Here is a 21,663-nt window from a genome sequence, read left to right as displayed (position 1 = left end):
ACTGTCTTGTTACAACTCTGATTCTCTCTACAGCCGTCTCTGCGGAAGCCTGCAACGCGGATTTAAACCCGGATGACCTTGTTATTTCTTCTTAGTGTAATGTCAATCTCACCGCGTGAGCGAGATTACCAATATATGGGGACAGTCGCAGCATATGCAAACTGAATCCAGGGGCGTGACCTCACGCGACTGGTTCGCCCGCATTGGCTGAACCGCCGGTGGGGGCGTGGCCACCCCTCCGTCGCAACTTCTAATTTCAATTTGATTGTCTTTGGGGGAAACGGTAGTACAGCGCGGCTGCACATCTCGCGCGGAGGTGCGTACTGGGACCAGCCCCACAGAGGGGCGGTGTTTGCGCAGCGCATACCTCGCACTGGGACCGCAGCCTTACAATAAGTGTGATGGTAATTGGCAAAAATAACATATCTTTAATCAATAGAAGAGTTGCTTTCTCACAACAGCATTTGGTTTCCACAAAGGGGGGCATCCAGCTAAACTCTCCGGATCCCCAAAGGGTACGGCACGACTTCAAACAAAGTCATTAAGCACCACTCATAATTAGCTACCCTTAATGAGATCAGACATGCAAATGAGGATGTAATAAGCAAACGGGGAGCTTTAACTTTGGTGGTAAATTAATATATGGGACCAACCGTAACCCTCATTATATTTCATTATGAGATGATCGTTATGTACATTATTTGGCTTTATTTTGCCATCGCCAGCTGTTTCTTTTCCTTATTTATAATGTCGTCATATTTTTAAACATGCCAAACTTCTGCTCTAAGTCTGTTTATTAACCTTAAAAATGAAAAATGATCACTTTTCATAAAAGTATAATCTTTCTGCTAGCTGAACTACAAGTCATTTCAAGCAATTCAATGCAAGCAATGGTTTGTAGCAGGGATAAGAGATGGCATTTTTTCACCCATTCACCGTTTCAAGGAGGTAGTCGGGCTAATGTGCCTGCATTTGAATAATCGATACGGTTATTAAGCCGCCAGCCAATAGAAAAGCTCTTTTAGCAGTGAGTGAGAGAGGCAGCAGCTGGCGAGCGACAACCTGCGAGAGCCGCATGTGGCATGGGAAGAGCCGCGTGTAGGGGCGAGAGCCGCATGTAGGGGCGGGAAGAGCCGCATGTGACACGGGACCCCCAGGTTGCCGACCCCTGTTCTAAACCAACGCTGCCTATTTTACACTCAATAGCAAACTTCCAAATGCTTGCGATTCACCTGAAATAATCGATTAGCAGCAACACCCAACAAAGGAAATCAAACAACGTCAAATGAAACCGCGACAGCTGAGTCAGCCAGTCTGCTGAGCCTTATTGTCAGCGGCTCGCTGTCAGTAATGTGTTGGGTTTAGGAAATGCAGGCCGCAGGCTAGCTCTGTGATCATCACCGCGTGTCCATGCTCACGCACCCCCCTCCCTTTGAAGACTTAAGCTCTTTATCTGCCAATAATATCCCATCAGTCTCACATTTCCTCCTCCATGTCCACGTACATCCATTTATTACGGGCCCAATTAGCTGCAGGTTGTTAGCAGAAACCATTAGTTAGATTTTTCTTGTTCAGTGGAGTTACAGCGCCCAAGATATCCGGTTGCGTTACATGTCTGTAGCACATACTGATAAGCTAGCAGCAAAGGGTTCATTACAGTAAGGGCAGTTAAAACGTGGGATTCATTACCCATGGAGACTGTGATGGCAGATACAATAGATATCTTTTTAGAAAGGAAAGGTATACAGGGATATACCAAATAATTAAACATGGGAAGGATGTTGATCCAGGGAGTAATCTCCATTATTGGAGCCGGGAAATAATTTCTTTGTACTCGTATAAGATTTTGTTTACTTTCCTCTGGATCAATATACTGTAACTACGGATATGGGATAAAGTATCTGTCTACATTTTAGCATAGGTTGAACTTGATGGACGTATGTCTTTTTTCAACCTCATCTACTATGTAACCCTGACCATGGAATAAATGCCCTCCTGCTCTACTCTTTTGCTCCCGTGTCTCCTGCTCGCCTCTTCTCGGCTTCACGTCCTGTGTAATGACGCCATTTGCAAATGCACTGGTCGGCATACAAAGTGGCGGCAGCGGTCATCAAGCATTCACTTACTGCAGCGTTCGTGTGCAATTACGAACTAGGGGAACACGCCTTCCTCTGCTACATACATGTTTACATGCTTTCATCCCAATTGAAGGCTGAACAGCTCAAATGTAGTGTTGCCGTTTTATTTAAACAGGCATTTTCAAAACAAAAAATAACGAGTATATACGACCCAATAAAGATACAATGACCGTACCTGCATCTTCCGATGGAACACAGAGCTATGGGATCTCCAACCACAGCCACCAGAGACTGGGCCCGAGTGATGGCGGTGTTGAGGAGTTTATAGTTGGATAGAAAGCCGTAGTCCAGGTCTTCTGTGGAATCTTCCAAGAGCTGCTCCTTCCTTTTGATTGGGGTCTGCTTGTGTTTGCAAGTGTGCCGCGTTCGGACGGTGCTGAGAAACAGAACTCGGAACTGCTTCCCTGCAGACACAAAGTGTTACAAAGTCAGCTCGTCGCTTGTACATCAACCCTCTGGGTCCCCCACGAAGTCGCTAAAAACGTTATGGGGTCTGGCACGCCAGAAAGGGGCTGCCGCTTTAAGAGAGTGTTCTGTGCCGTTCAACAATAGAAATAGAATATGGTTTAATAAGCAATATCATGTGGGTTAATTACCAGCCAGTGTTTGCTATGTTAAAATAAAACCTGTTACTTCTTTGTACCCAATACTAACCTTCTTACTATCACAAGACTTGCTGAAGGAGCGGCTCAGCGAGTAAAGACACTGACTCTGATAACAATTACACAGTGTGTGAAGCAGGGGAGTCTGGATCAAATCCCTGTGTCTGGGGCAAGTCACTTTATCTCCCTGTGCCTCAGGCAGCAAAAACATATAGTGTAAGCTCTGCGGGGCAGGGCCTGTAACATTCCTATGTGCTGCGCACTGCACGCTATACAATAATCATGGCGCGCTTTGTGTCCCATTGGGAGAAAAGCGCTATATGAAATAAAAGTTATTATTATTATTAAGTGTATACACATTTCAGGTTAGAGGCATCTAAGAAGATTTAGTGCCTCAATCCCAAACCCAAACGGTCCAACACAGGGTTTCTTGTTAGTGGGTCTTCTAATTCTGTCCTACCTCACTCAGGTTTACCTACTGTATATAAACCTTAGGTGACTTACTTGTTCAAGCGCGATGCTTGGTGTGCTTATCTGGATGTTACTAGAGCAGTGTTGGGAAACTTGGGCGAGACACAGATACCGCACAGTTTGAGGCTTTTCTGTGAACTATCCCCACAAACTCATCTTTCATTGATGTCAACATGGTTATTCTAATATTCATATTAAGGAAAGATCTACGGTGCCTTTCCATTAAATTGTACCCTGCCAGTATTGCATTGGAAAGCTCTTTCATGCCTACCCTGAACATTCAGTACTCTTTCTACGCTGACTTCCGACAGGCGCTTCTTCCGTAACTCTGCGCGGATCCGGAATACTTGATCCGCATAGGGGGTGACGACTCCGATGCTCCCGTCATCTAGTTTTCCCCAGGCCACTGGCCATTTTCTTCTCAACTCCTCCACGCGTTCTACCACTTCAAAAACCTTGGAAGAAGAATCCGCATTAAACATATTTGGTATTAATAGAGGAGCATTTCCACTTGTACTGTAGAATCACTGACATGCTCGTAACCATTTACAAAACTAACTGTAGGAAGAAAGTATGCAGCTACTTGGCCTTCTACAGTACATGGACATATTACTAAATATCCGGATTGTTACCTTCATGCAGAATGCTGCCTTCTGCTTAAATTAACAGAATGAATCACAGCTTACTTCGCACAATCTATATTTCGTTATCCTCTTCAGTCCATCAAAGGACACAGGGAGGCCAATGATCAACTAAATCTCCTAACTAATGGACCAAACAATACCTATAAATAATTATCGTGAATGGCAGGTGCACATTGTGAATTGGGTATACTGGACAAAACAAAAGTTGACCAGTTGGTCTCCACTCACTGGTTGACACACGGACTTATTAGCAGAGATATTACTATTCTGGCTACTTTATGTGCTGTGTTAGGGTGTATACTTACCTTCATTGCTGGATTTCCTTATACAGCTCACAGCATTGTGTCACCCTGCTAAACACTGTATCTAGCGTATCCATAAGGTGGAATTAATCCTCTGTCCAGCTGTTTATTTCATCAGTGTGGAGTTGCCAGTCCTATATTCTGACTGTGCTGAATTCCATTCATCTCTATAGGCATATTATATTACTATACATGTTGGCTCACCTGTTTAAATACATCTTGGTGACCATCTCTACAGTTTTATCAGCTAATTATCTCCCCTTGTGGCCTTACTTCTTGGTGACGTTATCTTTGGTCGTCATTATAGGTTGATATTGCGAACTTAGCGATTCACAACCTACTTAAGTCGCTTATGCCTCACTATTTTGTGATGATGGCATGTATTAACCATCATTTTTTTTATACTAACTGCTTCCTACCTGGTATTCTTTCAACCAGTTTAAATAGAGAAGCTAAGTAGCAACGCCGCCTCATACTCAATATATTTTTAATCACTGCTCCTATTCATGATGTGGTGGGTGTGGGAGTGTGAGCTAGCTGGGAATGTGTGTTAATCAATTTCTGACTGGTAACAGCTGTGTGGAAGTAGGTGGCACCTCTCCCCAGAGCTCACTCCTCCTCACCTCTTTAACTTGGGAGGTCTTTTCACTTTGCTGCAAGAACAGGACCTACTATGGTTCTTTCCTCTCATACAGAGGTAACAGGAAGGGTTCACAGTGTAGTGTCGGACCTGCTTTAATTTTGGTTATACCTTGACGTGGTATGCAGGCTTATGACGCTTTGGCCAAAGGGTTTAACTAAATATTATTATTGAAGTATTTAAACTTTATACTTATTTCTTTATATGTTCTGTCAATTGGATGTAGCATTGGGCACCCCTGTCTTTTGGTGTATATAGTGATATATGTTTTATGTAACCTTCTCCCCTAATAAAAGTTATATTTTATTTATTTTGGTGGTGTGCAACAAAGTGGATGCATTTTTTGAGAGCACACCCTGTGCCCTCTTCACCGCCCACATATAGAAACCAATACCATTCGTACAGTAAGGGTGTAGTGTGTCCAGCGTCACAGGATCCCTAGCTAGCTATATCTACAAATATGGAAAACAAAAGAACAGATCCTGCGCTGCTACCAATTTGGGCGTGATCCATCCGTGATGAGTCTGGCGGCTTGAATCCTGTTTTGATCGAAAGATGCAACCAAATGACTCCTTTGTCGCACAGACGTAGGTTCTAAATGTAAACGTCACTGGTATATTTTAGCCCAAATTGGTAGGAACGCAGGATCTGTTCTTCGTTTTCCATATATGTACGGCCAGTCCTTTTACCAGCAGCGTACTTCACAAAAGGAGGAGCGCAGGTGATATATAGGTCTTCCTATATCTACAAATACCTTTCTAAATGTCCCAGTAATACCAGTAAATAAGAGCAGGGGGTGGCCAACTGCAGTCCTCAAGGGCCACCAACAGGTCAGGTTTTAAGGATATCCATGATTCAGCACAGGTGGCTCAATCAGTGGTTCACTCGAAGACACTGATTGAGCCACCTGTGCTGAAGCAGGGATGTCTTTAAAACCTGATCTGTTGGTGGCCCTTGAGGACTGCAGTTGGCCGCCCCTGAAATAACAAAGAGATAGCACAGGAAACACAGAATCGCACTTAGGAGCCCCTTTGGCCCATTTCCCCATCTGGTGTTAGACCGCAGACCCTATTCCCATCACGTGTGCTCCGTACCTCCGCGTTGTTGTAAAAAGCGGTACTGTTCTTCTCCTGGACGTCCTCTCCTCGCGCCGTGAAGAACGTCAGAGGATAAAAGTCTTTGTGCGCTGGCTGCTTACCGCTCGCCATCAGCTTTCCCTCATAGAACAACTCGGATGTGTAGCTGTTGGGGGGGGGGGGGGAAATAAACACAGAATGGGACACCCGAGCCAAATGCTGATGTTGTGCAAAGTAGTTGCCAGATTGGCACGCGACACATTCCTAATGCAGGAGCCGGGGGCATCTTGCCCACGAGTTTCCGGTTCTTTACTCGCAGAAGCTTGCAGTACAATCCTAGGTCTCATGGTCCATTTGACTTCACCTGCTATTGGCAGTTCGTGTGTGATATAGGACACTGCCTATACTGTTCTCCACAGCAGGGGAGCAACGCCTAAATGTTTTCTTATCTGCCCCCCTTGGAGAAACGCTAGAAACGCTGTATGCGTTTAATTATGAGACTTGCTCAATTATATTAATACTTTATATCAGGGGTTCTCAATTCCAGTCCTCAAGAACTCCCCCCCCCCCCCCCCAATAGGTCAGGTTTTCAGGATATCCCTGCTTCAGCACAGGTGGCTCAGTCTATGCTTCAGTACAGGTGGCTCAGTCTTTGGCTGAGCCACTGATTGAGCCGTCTGTGCTGAAGCAGGGATATCCTGAAAACCTGACCTGGTGGGGGTGGTCTTGAGGACTGAAGTTGAGCGCCCCTGCTCAATACACGTGGGTATATTAACCATGCTGGCATTGATTAAATGTTCTTCAAACCCTACAGCAAGCAGTTTTGCCTTCTTCACCCAAAGATTTATTGCTGTCATTTACGCTTTATTCCTCTGTGAATTATGTCTGGCTCAAACATTCAAGTGACATGGAATTTATAAAGTGAAGATTCACCAGACAGAATGATGGATTTTAAAATAATGGATATTTTATGTTAAAAAAAAAAAAGGAAAGAGGGAAAGAGAAAAAAGAGCGAAAGAGGAGAGGGAAAGAGGAGAGGGAAAGAGGAGAGGGGGAGAGGGAAAGAGGAGAGGGAAAGAGGGAAAGAGGAGAGGGAAAGAGGGAAAGAGGAGAGGGAAAGAGGAGAGGGAAAGAGGGAAAGAGGAGAGGGAAAGAGGGAAAGAGCGAAAGAGGAGAGGGAAAGAGCGAAAGAGGAGAGGGAAAGAGCGAAAGAAGAGAGGGAAAGAGTAAAAAGTAGAGGGGAAGAGCGAAAAAGGAGAGTTGAAGAGCGAAAAAGGAGAGGGGAAGAGCGAAAAAGGAGAGGGGAAGAGCAAAAGAAGGAGTGAAAGAGCGAAAGAGGAGAGGGAAAGAGCGAAAGAGGAGAGGGAAAGAGGAGAGGGGGAGAGGGAAAGAGGAGAGGGAAAGAGGGAAAGAGGAGAGGGAAAGAGGGAAAGAGGAGAGGGAAAGAGGAGAGGGGAAGAGCGAAAAAGTAGAGGGGAAGAGCGAAAAAGGAGAGTTGAAGAGCGAAAAAGGAGAGGGGAAGAGCGAAAAAGGAGAGGGGAAGAGCAAAAGAAGGAGTGAAAGAGCGAAAGAGGAGAGTGAAAGAGCGAAAGAGGAGAGGGAAAGAGGAGAGGGAAAGAGGGAAAGAGGAGAGGGAAAGAAGAGAGGGAAAGAGCGAAAGAGGAGAGGGAAAGAGCGAAAGAGGAGAGGGAAAGAGGAGAGGGAAAGAGGGAAAGAGGAGAGGGAAAGAAGAGAGGGAAAGAGGGAAAGAGGAGAGGGAAAGAAGAGAGGGAAAGAGGGAAAGAAGAGAGGGAAAGAGGGAAAGAGGAGAGGGAAAGAGGGAAAGAGGAGAGGGAAAGAGCGAAAGAGGAGAGGGAAAGAGCGAAAGAGGAGAGGGAAAGAGCGAAAGAGGAGAGGGAAAGAGCGAAAGAGGAGAGGGGAAAGAGCGAAAGAGGAGAGGGGAAAGAGCGAAAGAGGAGAGGGGAAAGAGCGAAAGAGGAGAGGGGAAAGAGCGAAAGAGGAGAGGGGAAAGAGCGAAAGAGGAGAGGGGAAAGAGCGAAAGAGGAGAGGGGAAAGAGCGAAAGAGGAGAGGGGAAAGAGCGAAAGAGGAGAGGGGAAAGAGCGAAAAAGGAGAGGGGAAGAGCGAAAAAGGAGAGGGGAAGAGCGAAAAAGGAGAGGGGAAGAGCGAAAAAGGAGAGGGGAAGAGCGAAAAAGGAGAGGGGAAGAGCGAAAAAGGAGAGGGGAAGAGCGAAAAAGGAGAGGGGAAGAGCGAAAGAGGAGAGGGGAAGAGCGAAAGAGGAGAGGGAAAGAGCGAAAGAGGAGAGGGAAAGAGCGAAAGAGGAGAGGGGAAGAGCGAAAGAAGGAGTGAAAGAGCGAAAGAAGGAGTGAAAGAGCGAAAGAAGGAGAGGGAAAGAGCGAAAGAGGAGAGGGAAAGAGCGAAAGAGGAGAGGGAAAGAGCGAAAGAGGAGAGGGAAAGAGCGAAAGAGGAGAGGGAAAGAGCGAAAGAGGAGAGGGAAAGAGCGAAAGAGGAGAGGGAAAGAGCGAAAGAGGAGAGGGAAAGAGCGAAAGAGGAGAGGGAAAGAGCGAAAGAGGAGAGGGAAAGAGCGAAAGAGGAGAGGGAAAGAGCGAAAGGAGAGGGAAAGAGCGAAAGGAGAGGGAAAGAGCGAAAGGAGAGGGAAAGAGCGAAAGGAGAGGGAAAGAGCGAAAGGAGAGGGAAAGAGCGAAAGAGGAGAGGGGAAAGAGCGAAAGAGGAGAGGGGAAAGAGCGAAAGAGGAGAGGGGAAAGAGCGAAAGAGGAGAGGGGAAGAGCGAAAAAGGAGAGGGGAAGAGCGAAAAAGGAGAGGGGAAGAGCGAAAAAGGAGAGGGGAAGAGCGAAAAAGGAGAGGGGAAGAGCGAAAAAGGAGAGGGGAAGAGCGAAAAAGGAGAGGGGAAGAGCGAAAAAGGAGAGGGAAAGAGCGAAAGAGGAGAGGGAAAGAGCGAAAGAGGAGAGGGAAAGAGCGAAAGAGGAGAGGGAAAGAGCGAAAGAGGAGAGGGAAAGAGCGAAAAAGGAGAGGGGAAGAGCGAAAGAAGGAGTGAAAGAGCGAAAGAGGAGAGGGAAAGAGCGAAAGAGGAGAGGGAAAGAGCGAAAGAGGAGAGGGAAAGAGCGAAAGAGGAGAGGGAAAGAGCGAAAGAGGAGAGGGAAAGAGCGAAAGAGGAGAGGGAAAGAGCGAAAGAGGAGAGGGAAAGAGCGAAAGAGGAGAGGGAAAGAGCGAAAGAGGAGAGGGAAAGAGCGAAAGAGGAGAGGGAAAGAGCGAAAGAGGAGAGGGAAAGAGCGAAAGAGGAGAGGGAAAGAGCGAAAGAGGAGAGGGAAAGAGCGAAAGAGGAGAGGGAAAGAGCGAAAGAGGAGAGGGAAAGAGCGAAAGAGGAGAGGGAAAGAGCGAAAGAGGAGAGGGAAAGAGCGAAAGAGGAGAGGGAAAGAGCGAAAGAGGAGAGGGAAAGAGCGAAAGAGGAGAGGGAAAGAGCGAAAGAGGAGAGGGAAAGAGCGAAAGAGGAGAGGGAAAGAGCGAAAGGAGAGGGAAAGAGCGAAAGGAGAGGGAAAGAGCGAAAGGAGAGGGAAAGAGCGAAAAAGGAGGGAAAGAGCGAAAAAGGAGGGAAAGAGCGAAAAAGGAGGGAAAGAGCGAAAAAGGAGAGGGAAAGAGGAGAGGGAAAGAGCGAAAGAGGAGAGTGAAAGAGGAGAGAGAAAGAGCGAAAGAGGAGAGGCAAAGAGCCGAAAGAGGAGAGGGAAAGAGTGAAAAAGGAGAGGGAAAGAGTGAAAAAGGAGAGGGGAAGAGAGAGAAGAAATAGTAGACACTTTAATAATAAAGAAATGTTGGCTTAGATTTCTCTGTTGGATATGATTGGAAAATACAAGCTAGAAGCTCTTGAGAGAAATGGTGGACGGTATACATGATGGAGCAGTATATAGTAATAGTTGGACAGTATACAGAAGTGACCAAGATGGACAGTATACGCCTCTTCAATGCTCGAAGGGATGACTGGTAAACAGCTTATTACACAAAACTGTTCACCCAGTTCAATAATAACTTTATTTCAGATAGCGCTTTTCTCCCAATGGAGAACCAGAAACGGTTAAACCAGGGGTAGCCAACTGCAGACCTCAAGGGCTACCAACAGGTCAGGTTTTCAGGCTACATTTGCTTCAGCACAGGTGGCTCAATCAGTTCTAGCTTCAGCATAGGTGGCTCAATCAGTGACTTAGTCTTTGACTGAGCCACCGATGTTGAAGGGATATTCTGAAAACCTGACCTGTTGGTATACCTTGAGGACTGGAGTTGACCACCAATGGGTTAAACAAAGAGAGCCATTTGCAAGAATCAAGCGGTGATGTGGCATGTGCAAGTGATCGCGTCTCTTTCTCCTGCTGCCGATTTGTGACCTAGATTCTCTCCTTCCCTGAGAAACGCCCACTAACAAAACAGGGATATATAAGAGAGAACACACTGTACTAATTCATCACAGGTATCTTGCTCCCATGGGTATATGTACAGGGCACGGACATTATAGATAGCACTCTACAATATACAGTCAATCTAAATAACTGAAGACACATTAACTGTGAAAATCAACATCTAGGATTACTTGGGGGGGGGGGGGGAGTATAGCAGAATAATTCACCAGTTAAGAGAAATGACACCTTATATATTATCAAAAAAATCCATGCTCAGCTGTACCAGCTTATGTAAGAATACCAAGTCAGTACTAAAGGGCACAGAAATACAGCCAAAAGAAACGATGGATAATAATAAAAAGAATTATATTATAACATATATATATATATGTATATACAGTATGTGTATATATATATATATATATATATATATATATATATATATATATATATATATATGTATGTGTATATATATATATATGTATGTATATATATATGTATATACACACACACACACACACACACACACACACACACACACACACACACACACACACACACACACACACACACACACACACACACACACACACACACACACACACACACACACGTGTCTATCTATCTGAAGGAGCGGCTCAGTGGGTAAAGGCACCGACTCTGATAACAATGACACAGAGTGTGAAGCAGAAGAGCCTGGTTCAATTCCCGGTGTCGGCTCCTTGTGACCTTGGGCAGGCACCAAAATCATAGATTATGCCTGTAACATCCCTACAGTATGTGCTGCATAACTGCATAATTATGTATGAATCTGAATGAACAATAGTAAGCAGGTGGAAAAAAAGAAAAGTGCTTTCCAGCTGTTGTATTTTATGCTCAGCGTATATTGCAGTGTACGTAAGATTAATTATACGTCTCGCTGTAACTCAGTGCTAATTGTTGAACAGATCTGTCTGTATTCATTTACACAGCTCTTTCTCCTTTGTTTTGACATTAACCGTTCACCTGCCACTACACAAACCTAGTATACAGAGTATTAAAGCAACCGTGTGTACAAAAAAACAAGCGCACACAACTTCATACCATGACATGCACTGCGATGTTCATCTCCTATTAATCTCTACCGTTGTGCAAATAGGGTTAGGGCAGTTCACCGCCACAACCGTTTCGCCACTAGAACGTTGGTCACCGACAACATGGGAGTTGCTGCTGGTGCGCCAGACGGAGGGGCCGGGGGTAATGGAGAGGGAGCCGGGGGTAATGGAGAGGGAGCCAGGGGTAATGGAGAAGGAGCCGGGGGTAATGGAGAGGCAGCCGGGGGTAATGGAGAGGGAGCCGGGGGTAATGGAGGGAGCAAGTGTTTCTGCATCCGAGCCGGCAGTAATGCAGGGGGAGCCTTTGAAGAAATCCCAATCCTAAACCCTAATATTCCGGCTTCTACCCATATAAATCCCAGTCTTGAAGAAATCCTAGTCCCCTAACCTTAACCCCAACTCCTGAATATTCCGGCGGCGAAACGGGCAGGGGTGAATTGTCCCATTCCGTGCGCAAAATAACCTTCCTTCCTTCACCAATGCGGTGATATCCCAGAGACGTGAGCAGGCTTGCAAGCTTTCCCAGCGTCTGCAAAGTTTTTCCTCGCGTTGACCCGATAAGAGGGTCTCAAGCGCTCGTCAGAGAAAAGATACATTTCTCCTCGGTTTCATTTATTTTTGCCATAAAGCAAATTCATTGCAGGCAGCTCCATGTCAAATAATTCACTTATTCAGCATTTTGGAGGCCGTTCGCGGAAGGAGAACAATGGGTGATGCAGGGCGCCAACGGGCTATGCAGGGCGCCAACGGGCTATGCAGGGCGCCAACGGGCTATGCAGGGCGCCAACGAGCTATGCAGGGCAGAAGTTCACACCTACTTGATGATAGCTTCATGGGAGCGATAGTTCTCACACAGGAGGACCCTGCACGGAAAATCTACAGGGTAGTGTTCGTACAGTCGGTCAAGTAATGAGACGTGAAGGTTTCTCTCCCTGGCAAATTCGCTGTAGACGAAAGGACTGAGCTGTAACAGACACACAGCAGTGTTACTACAATGAACAACACACTTAAAAGAGCAGCTCAAGTTAAAGGGTCAAAAAAAACAGAGAGAGGGAGATTCGTATATCAGTGTAATCCGCTTCCTTAGAATGATTCGATCACCATTAAAGTAACAGTCTCAATTATTTCCATCTCATCAAAAACGAATACGTAAATCGCTCGTCTGAAATCTTGTATTCAAACAGATTCGCTACTTGTGTTTATTTAAACATTGAAAAACCATTTATTTACCATGAAAATGCTATATTACACACATACATATATACAAAAAAATACCCATTTTATTTTATTCTGGGCAATCAACTACATTTACCCCTATAAACCTTGCCACTGGCCTTTAGTCACCATTGGCCTAAGCTGGACTGCCCCTAAAAACGTTATTCAACATTTATTTATTTTCAAAAGACCATTCTTATTTCCAACATGATGATATTTCTGAAATCCCCATCACATCCAAAGAACCGCGATTGCCTTAACCCTTCTCGTGCAGAGGAGCCGCAGCACCAGATCGCGGAACGTTATCTCCCCATCAAAAACAAACATTAGGATGAAGCCATAGCTGCTACAACGCAGGGGGTGGGCCTGGAGTGCCAGACCCCATGACGAAGTAGCTCGCCCTGGGTGGTGTGGCCACCAGTCTGGCCCCGTGCAGAGCTTTCTGATGAGAACATTGATGTTCTATTTCCTCGCATCCAACCATACTGCAGTGGTTCAAAGCCGTCTCTTCCTATTGGGTCGCTTCGTTGACCTTTCTAGTGGCCAAGTCCATACTGAGAAGCACTAAGTTCACTTACACCCGAGGCTCCTCCTCGCACTCACTTGCCTCTTAAATATGTTATATCCTCCTATTGTATCCAGTCAATAACCCCATTATTCCATTGGGATTGTAAGTAAGCTATGTGGGGCAGGGACTCTCCAAAGCCTTGTGTTTAACTTCCTGAGTAACGTTGCATGCGTGCGTACGTTGGTGGTGCTATACAGCTAAACATATGCAGGACAAGAAAAAGAGGCGTTTCTATGACGAGTCATTGGGTTCTTACTTGCATATGGTCTCCTGCCAAGACGATCCTCGTGTTTTTATTCGCCAAAGCGAGAGGCATGATGGTTTCACACTCCATGGCCTGTGCAGCTTCATCTAACAGGATGTGTGTAAAAAACCCTGAAACGGCATAAAGGGAATAGTGAAGACGTCTTCTGCACGAATGGCTCTCTGTGATGGGCCTATATTTGTACTCGTGTGTATACATATACAGGAAATGTCTGATCAGGGTGTGCACTAAAGCAGGGGTTCTCAGCTCCAGTCCTCACAAAAAACCCTTCCCCCAAGAGATCAGGTGTTCAGGATATCCCTGCTTCAGCACAGGTGGCTCAATCAGAGACTGAGCCACCTGTGCTGAAGCAGGGATGTCCTTAAAACCTCTCCTGTTGGGGGGGCTTGAGGTCTGGAGCCGAGAACCCCTACTCTAAAGCCGTCAGTAAAGTGAAGGTGTATTTACTATTTGATCAGTGACTCATCACCCTGACGAAGGGCTGATTGTAGGACCGAAACGTCGGGATTATAGCTGTATATTTATGAAGTACATTAACGTTATTTTTTTTTCAGTGTCCAGTTTGCGGATATTTTCCCGTGTGCTCCTGTCTAGTTTGCGGATATTTTCCCGTGTGCTCCTGTCTAGTTTGCGGATATTTTCCCGTGTGCTCCAGTCTAGTTTGCGGATATTTTCCCGTGTGCTCCTGTCTAGTTTGCGGATATTTTCCTGTGTGCTACAGTCTAGTTTGCGGATATTTTCCCGTGTGCTCCTGTCTAGTTTGCGGATATTTTCCCTTGTGCTCCTGTCTAGTTTGCGGATATTTTCCCGTGTGCTCCTGTCTAGTTTGCGGATATTTTCCCGTGTGCTCCTGTCTAGTTTGCGGATATTTTCCTGTGTGCTCCTGTCTAGTTTGCGGATATTTTCCCGTGTGCTCCTGTCTAGTTTGCGGATATTTTCCCGTGTGCACCTGTCTAGTTTGCGGATATTTTCCCGTGTGCTCCTGTCTAGTTTGCGGATATTTTCCCGTGTGCTCCTGTCTAGTTTGCGGATATTTTCCTGTGTGCTCCTGTCTAGTTTGCGGATATTTTCCTGTGTGCTCCTGTCTAGTTTGCGGATATTTTCCCGTGTGCGCCTGTCTAGTTTGCAGATATTTTCCCGTGTGCTCCCGTCTAGTTTGCGGATATTTTCCCGTGTGCTCCTGTCTAGTTTGCGGATATTTTCCTGTGTGCTCCTGTCTAGTTTGCGGATATTTTCCCGTGTGCACCTGTCTAGTTTGCGGATATTTTCCCGTGTGCTCCCGTCTAGTTTGCGGATATTTTCCCGTGTGCTCCTGTCTAGTTTGCGGATATTTTCCCGTGTGCTCCTGTCTAGTTTGCGGATATTTTCCCGTGTGCGCCTGTCTAGTTTGCGGATATTTTCCCGTGTGCGCCTGTCGAGTTGTGAGAGACTTTCGACTATGGAGCTGGAGCTCCCCTTCTGTTTGTCATTGTATTGTCTGTGCCAGGTCCTATTCTATGCTGCTTGGCTCTTTTCATACACACCATTACAGTGCCCCCAAGTCTCCCTCTCCCGTATCCTTTGCAATCCTTAAAAACACCATTTACCCTATTACAGTATTTTGGGTTTGAATGTGCAGTTCTGTTTTCTTATGTACTCCAATTCCCCCCCGCCCCCCCCCTGCGCTGACCACCCTGCTACCCAAGATACCTACCAAGGAAGATACCGCCAGTAGCAACCCCTCCAGGGAAAACAAAATGATGTGTACGTGGGGCAATAGGAAGCGTTTCCCATTGGCCCATGTGACAAGGGTCTTTAAACAACCAGGCAGTAATCAGTGGCACCTTCCCAGATAAGTGACTCGGAAACTAGGGGGTCCCAGAGCTAAAGTTATCGCAGTTCAGTTTGGGATTGGGGGGGGGGAGGGGAGAGGGGTGTGTCTGTCTGTTCGTGAGTGTGCGCGTAAAAAGGAGCCATGGAGAGACTGCTGCTTTAAATAAAGTTATCACTGCTGATCAAACAAAGCTTCAAGCAAAAGAATAGCAAGCTACAGATGTCACACCTGTCAGGTGGAAGCGATGTAATAAAGCCCGACGGCACTTAAGTGATACATAGAGAAAGTGACTCAGTGGTAAAGGAACGGACTGGAGGACGACAACCCATTCCCAAACCCAATCATAAAAAGCTACAGCGGCTAATCACTTTATCTCTGTGTGCCACTGGCACTTCCAATTACACTGTAATATCTTTGGGGAGCCGTTGGGCCTGCAACAACCTACGTAATAATGTCGAGTCAACACATTATGGTGCAGACCCCTCTCTCGGGAATTCCCCACCACGCACCATCAGACGCTCGCCCAGCATTCAGACATTTACACACTCACTTTTTCAAAGAAGAATCTGGCATACCTCTCACATCTACCACCCCCTCTAACCCTATAGGGACCTGCTGTGCAGCTGCACCAAACGCCACACCCCCAAACCTAAATGGGATCAGCTGTTGGGCTGGCGCATACCCTATCCGGAGGCATACTCCGCCCCACAACGAGCAGCAACTATGCCATCTTGTTTCAACATTGTCCCTCATTCCCTCTAGAGTGTAAGCTCTCAGGATCAGGGCTCTCACTCCTTCTCTATCGGTTTATTTGTATGTAATTCTGTTTAATGTGATATACAGAACACTGTACCCTATTGTACCACGCTACGATATATGTTGGTGCTTGACAAATAAATGATGATTATAGTTAACCCAAACCCCCCCATCCATGCTGGAGGAGCAAGCCATATTTTGCTAGGCAGGTCTCTCTGGCAGCGAAGAGGTTAGCAAGTGCTAAGCGGTGTTACCAGATACTGTATATCAATATCTCCAGCAATGCAGTGGCCGCTCTACACACAGGACTCTGCTTTCCCCCCCGAGTGAATACTTGACAAATGAATGGTAATAGCTGCGGTTACGGGTTTTCATTAAGCTGTAATGCGAGTGTCAGACACTGGCGGTATAATGAGTTTTCACTTGACAAACGCACACTTTGCAGACTGAACCGAGTTAACCTTACAGGTTCACTAATAATTTCCCCACCCCAAAAACAAAAAAAAGACCTCGATATTGGTTTATCCTCCCGTGACTCCATGTTTCTAGACTTGTTAGAAATTGCTGTGTACATATATTTGTAACTAAACCACCGTTTGACGAGTTGTACACGTAATGTAATGAAAGATGCCCAGGACGAGTGTCCCTGTCCCGGTACGGTTTGTACTGTATGTGTTTGGATGGTTTGGTTATGAAGCTTTCGGGCGAGAGAAGGTATAAATGGCATGATGACAGAAGCGGAGTTGGCTTGTACAGAGGTGAAACTAGGGGGGGGAGCAGGGCAGCTGCCGCAGGGGGGGGACGGCGGCGCAGGGGGGGGACGGCGGCGCAGGTGGACGGTCGAAGTAGAGCAGAGAGTGGCAGAGGAGGTAGTGCGATGTTGATGGCTATGTCAGCGGTGGCAGCAGAGGAGGGCGGGGTCACAACGTCCGGTGTCTGCTGCCAGGACGGACCCACCCCTTCTCCACAGGTAGTGACTTGGGGAAGATGGGGGGGCAGTTGACAGAGACAGGGCGAGGGAAGGGGGGGAGGGGGAGAACAGGGGGAGGGGGAGAACAGGGGGATGGGGAGAGAAGAGACAGGACATACAGAAGATTTTTTTTTAATTGGGTGGAAGCGGCGCACAAATACTAGTTCCTCCACTGTCCATGTATCCGAGGGAACATTTGCTAGCAAATAGGTTAAGTGGCATGTACATACATTCTCCAATCAGCCAGCGCAGTGCTTCATACTCTTACCAGGATCCAGATCCAGCTGACAAAGGTACTGTGAAGTACTCAGCGTAACCACCACCACTCTGTGCCTTAGTATGTCCTCCTTCTGTGGCATCTGAAAGGTGCAGTGTGTGCTTGAGATCAGGCAGTACTGATGCACAACTGGGTGGACAGTCTTCACCCAGCGATTTCGGAAATATACCCTGGGAACGGAAACAACGAAAGATGAGCACAGCTTTTCTTCTAGTTCTGGGCGTGGTCCACTCCAGTCGTCAAGGGCCACCAACAGCTCCGGGTTTAAGGAAATCCCTGCTTCAACACTGGTGGCTCAGTCAATGACTTGAGCCACCTATGCTGAAGCAAGGATATCCTTAAAACCGCAGCAGTTGGTGGCCCTTAACGACTGGAGTTGGCCACCCCTGCTCTAGATCATAAAAACGAGGCCATCGCGTAAAATGAGGAGTGTCCTGAATGTTATCTCCTTAACCATGGTTTTCAACAGCACTTCTTAAAGGAGCCAAGTCCCTTTTTTTAAACATGTATTATTTTACATAGGATTGAAGCTAGGGTTTTCTGGAGCTGAACCCCGTTAATTTCAACTCCGGGAACCCCTTGCTTCCAGAGATACTTGCCTCCATAGTAGATGTCGGTAGCTGCTCCGGCTAAGCTAGTTGGGCTTTAGTTTAAACCTCTCACGCCACTTGGGTCAATAGGAAGCCAAACCTGATGACATCATGGCGTCCTATTGGCCCGCAGGGCGCGAGAGGTTTGAAACGCCGCCATTACCCGATCCCTGGTAGCCAAGCATAGCGGCTACCAGCACCTACTGCAGAGTTAAGTATCTAGGGAAGTAGGGGGTACCCCGGAGCGGAAATCCATGTGTTTTTCATGATGATTATAACTTTCCTGCACATGGTGCACAGAAGATGTTATTAAAATTGCCGTTACGTAACTATAAAAGAAACATAGGTTCCATTCCCTATCCTATAGGAAAGCTACACTACTAATGGTAATGCATCAGATAGACCACAAACAAATACATCTTTAATGCGTACCTGAGAGGTCTTGCCTGGGGATTACCAGTTTCAACATAGGGATGTAAATAATCCTTTATGTAGAGGTCAGCAGCACTGTTTGAATGGGTGCAGATGAGAACCCTACTGGAATAACAAATATTGAACAAACGGTCATAAAAAAATAAAAATAAAAACGCAATCTCAGGGTCATATATAATATACACACCCACTAGGTAACTATTCAACACAAAATCTAGGTAATAGATGGAATATATCCATCTGACAAACACTTAGGTTAGCAATATAAGTTGTAATTATCTCGATGCTCTTCTGCGAAATTGGACAGTTGCCTGATCAAAATCACGTATTTTAATGATTCAGGTGTAACTTAAAGTGAACTAATTCCAGTGACATGTTTAAGGGGTCCCATCTGGGTAACCGATACCTTGTCAACCAAATCTGACACCTATAAGTATATTTAATGTATTTATTAAAGTTAGACTTGGAAGGGGTGTGATTTCCTCTGGCTGCTCCCTTCTGTGTCATCAGCGAGCGCGTGTACAGCCAGACTCCCACCTCCTCTTATATTTATTGGGTCTCTGATAAGGACAGGGGGATAAGGGGAAAGAAAACACTTGATTGACAAACACTTTCCCCATTCAGACGCCCCCTAAGAAATTCAATGGGTCGATTGCATGGGATGACACCTTTAAATAATTGGTCCCCATCAGAAACACATTTTATTACAGCTATGGGCAAAAGCCCCCTCACTCGGTGCAAGGACTCCACTTACGGCTCCCTGATCCGGCTTATTTCCAGCTCCATGGACTACTCTGTGTCCGAGATACTAACAAGTCAAGTTACCGGTATTACTTCCTGGTTTCCAAAAGGGACTTTAAGTGCCCGGCCAATAGGAAAGCGGAAACTCATGATGTAGCGGCTTCCTATTGGCCCCAGATTTAGCAGCCATTTGTAACCAGGAAACTTCACCTCTAAGTCTCAGGAATCAGGGGGTGAAGTGCTAAAAATAGGGTGAATTTGCTCATCCTGGGCAGTAAAAAAAAACGAGTAAGGGGATTGCTGCTTTCATGTTAGTTTGTGCCAATTCCTCACTACCAAAAGTACTTGTAGGCAAGACATATTCCCCGGCTTCACACTGAAATAACGCTATCTGAAGATCAAGAGAAATCTCCGGCATCTTTCTGTGTATACCTGGTGTCTTGCTGCTTAAGTATGTGTTTCACTGCCTGAGCCAGGGTGAATGTTTTGCCTGTGCCGTAAGGCCCGATGATGAGAACGGGAGGCAGGTGAATCGAAAGAGGAGTGGTGATGGCCAGGATAGCTTCCTTCTGTTTAGCATTCAGTCGTGGATCCAAAAGTTCATCCCACTGCCTGAAAATAATAATTATATATATATATATACACACACACACAGATATACATATATATATACATATATATGTACATATATACACTTGGACATCAAAACATCTCTGTGGGCAACATAACATTTGCATTTTTGGTTTAATAACCATTAAATGTATCCTTATCATTCAAGTATTTTATTAACATTCATCCCTTTCACGTTTTCCAATTATCACCAAGTCCACTGGGGTGAAACTCGCTTTTTGTTTTCAGATTTACAAATAGATTTTTTTATTTTAATAAATTCACTTGTTGTAGTTACTTAGCCAACAACATCAAATACATCACAAATCAACATTCACAATGCAATTGATTATTTTCACTTCTATTGATACATTGAGATTGGTTAATTCGTGTCAGTGTTTGTTTGTGTATATATCACACACGACAGACAGACAGAAGAAGTATGCATCTTTAAATAATATACAATGCCAAAAGGGAAAACGGATTGAAAGTAATTATTTAAATCCACTTCTTTTCACTTGGAGATTTAAAATCATGACAAACTCATGATTTGATGTTTCATTTAAATTGACGTGGTTTAAACCCAATCCACCCTGGAATGGAAGCAGCGGCCCAGGTTGCATTTCTTCCCTTTCTGGTTACAGGATTGAAGCAGGGGGTCTCCGGAGCTGGACCCCATTAGTTTCCATTCCGGGAACTCCCTGCATCCTGAGATACTTACCTCCGAAGGGAGGTGCCGGTATCTCTGGCAAGTTTAAAGGCTCCTGGTCACGTGTGCCATTAGGAAGCCGCAAGAGATGACGTCACGGCTTCTGATTGGCCCACGTGACATTGGACATTTAAGCCATTTCCTTTGGTGCGCGCACCGCCCAGCTGGAGCTGCTACCAGCACCCCACACAGAGGTAAGTATCTCAGGAAGCAAGGGGCCCTCTGTTTCAAACCTAGAACATAAAGGAAGACATGCAACCAGGACTGGTTAAAGCGCAAGTTAAAGTGAATGCGTGTTTAGTACCATTATATGAACTAAAAATAAGTACCCCTAGTTTTCTGTTCAATTCCGGTACAATAAGTTGCGAACAGATGTCATAATACCATTTACACTGATAAAATATGTATAAATGGAGCATCTCAAAAGCATTGTCTCCTTTGTTCATACTGAAACATGACTCAACCAAAATAGCATATCATCCGTTAAACGTGATCAGTTCGCATTGTTTGGATATCGGCTTTATCTTGCCAAAGATGTTTCTCTCACACACAAAAAGTTAATCAAGGTTCTTGAAACAAACTGCTGTGCCGCAGGTTTTTCAATCCAAAACCATTTCTGCTGTTGCCAAAAATATATTATTATTATTTTGACAGTGTCATTTTTGTGAAATAGATTCCTGCTTTATACCCACTTAGAGTTAGACAATTATGCATGATAAGATCCCAGGAGGGAAGTGCTGGCACTAGCAATGTAAAAAATAAAGCATTTTGCGTATAAAAATCATGGCCTGGCGGCCTGTGTGCGCATTACCCTCCATACAAGCGCTTCCCAACCGTCATTACACTGCGGCCCCCCTGCTAGAAAATATGTTCCATGAACCCCATAAATATTATTGCTCATCAGACTATTGCTAACAAATCCGTGAGACCGATCCCAGGCAGTATATAGTGTCCTGAGCTTGTGGGGGGAACACACGCTTAATAAGGCCCCAAACTGCCCCTCAGTGTGTGCAGGCAGCATGGGGGGTATAGCTGTCACCCAGTCCGGGAGCTTCCAAAGTCACACCCCACAATGCCTCGCTGCTGTGGATGCAAAGCATTGTGGGGAGCAACTTTGGCAGCTCCTGCTGTGATTGAAACTTTGGCAGCTCCTGCTGTGATTGACTATACCCCCCCCCCCCCTTAAGGTGCAGTTTGGGGGATTACCAAGCGCTGTCCCCAGACGGGTTCAGGAACCCACCACACTGCCTGTGAGCCACCATTACATATACTGTTTGGCAAACCACCTTGGAGACCCCTTGCGAACCCTCTGCTGAGAATAACTGCTCTACATCCTCGATGTATTAA

At 45.8% G+C, this 21,663-nt stretch overlaps 1 protein-coding gene across 5 annotated transcripts in view; it reads right to left on the bottom strand.

Moving 5' to 3' along the window:
- Window positions 1-21,663, bottom strand: part of HELZ (helicase with zinc finger) — a 114,322-nt gene that overhangs the window by 46,351 nt on the left and 46,308 nt on the right. For all 5 annotated transcript variants that reach the window (XM_075579967.1, XM_075579971.1, XM_075579970.1 and 2 more), the window contains exons 14-21: window positions 19,431-19,610; window positions 18,258-18,362; window positions 17,227-17,405; window positions 13,411-13,529; window positions 12,190-12,335; window positions 5,892-6,039; window positions 3,483-3,666; window positions 2,314-2,542 (exon numbers count right to left, since the gene is read on the bottom strand). In XM_075579967.1, coding sequence (XP_075436082.1) covers window positions 2,314-2,542; window positions 3,483-3,666; window positions 5,892-6,039; window positions 12,190-12,335; window positions 13,411-13,529; window positions 17,227-17,405; window positions 18,258-18,362; window positions 19,431-19,610 — 1,290 coding nt within the window. The remainder of the gene's footprint in view (window positions 1-2,313; window positions 2,543-3,482; window positions 3,667-5,891; window positions 6,040-12,189; window positions 12,336-13,410; window positions 13,530-17,226; window positions 17,406-18,257; window positions 18,363-19,430; window positions 19,611-21,663) is intronic.

The sequence above is a fragment of the Ascaphus truei genome, chromosome 22 (genome assembly GCF_040206685.1).
Source record: "Ascaphus truei isolate aAscTru1 chromosome 22, aAscTru1.hap1, whole genome shotgun sequence".
Taxonomy (NCBI): domain Eukaryota; kingdom Metazoa; phylum Chordata; class Amphibia; order Anura; family Ascaphidae; genus Ascaphus; species Ascaphus truei.
Note: the sequence above shows the minus strand (reverse complement) of the source record. Positions and strands in the feature narration are given on the sequence as shown.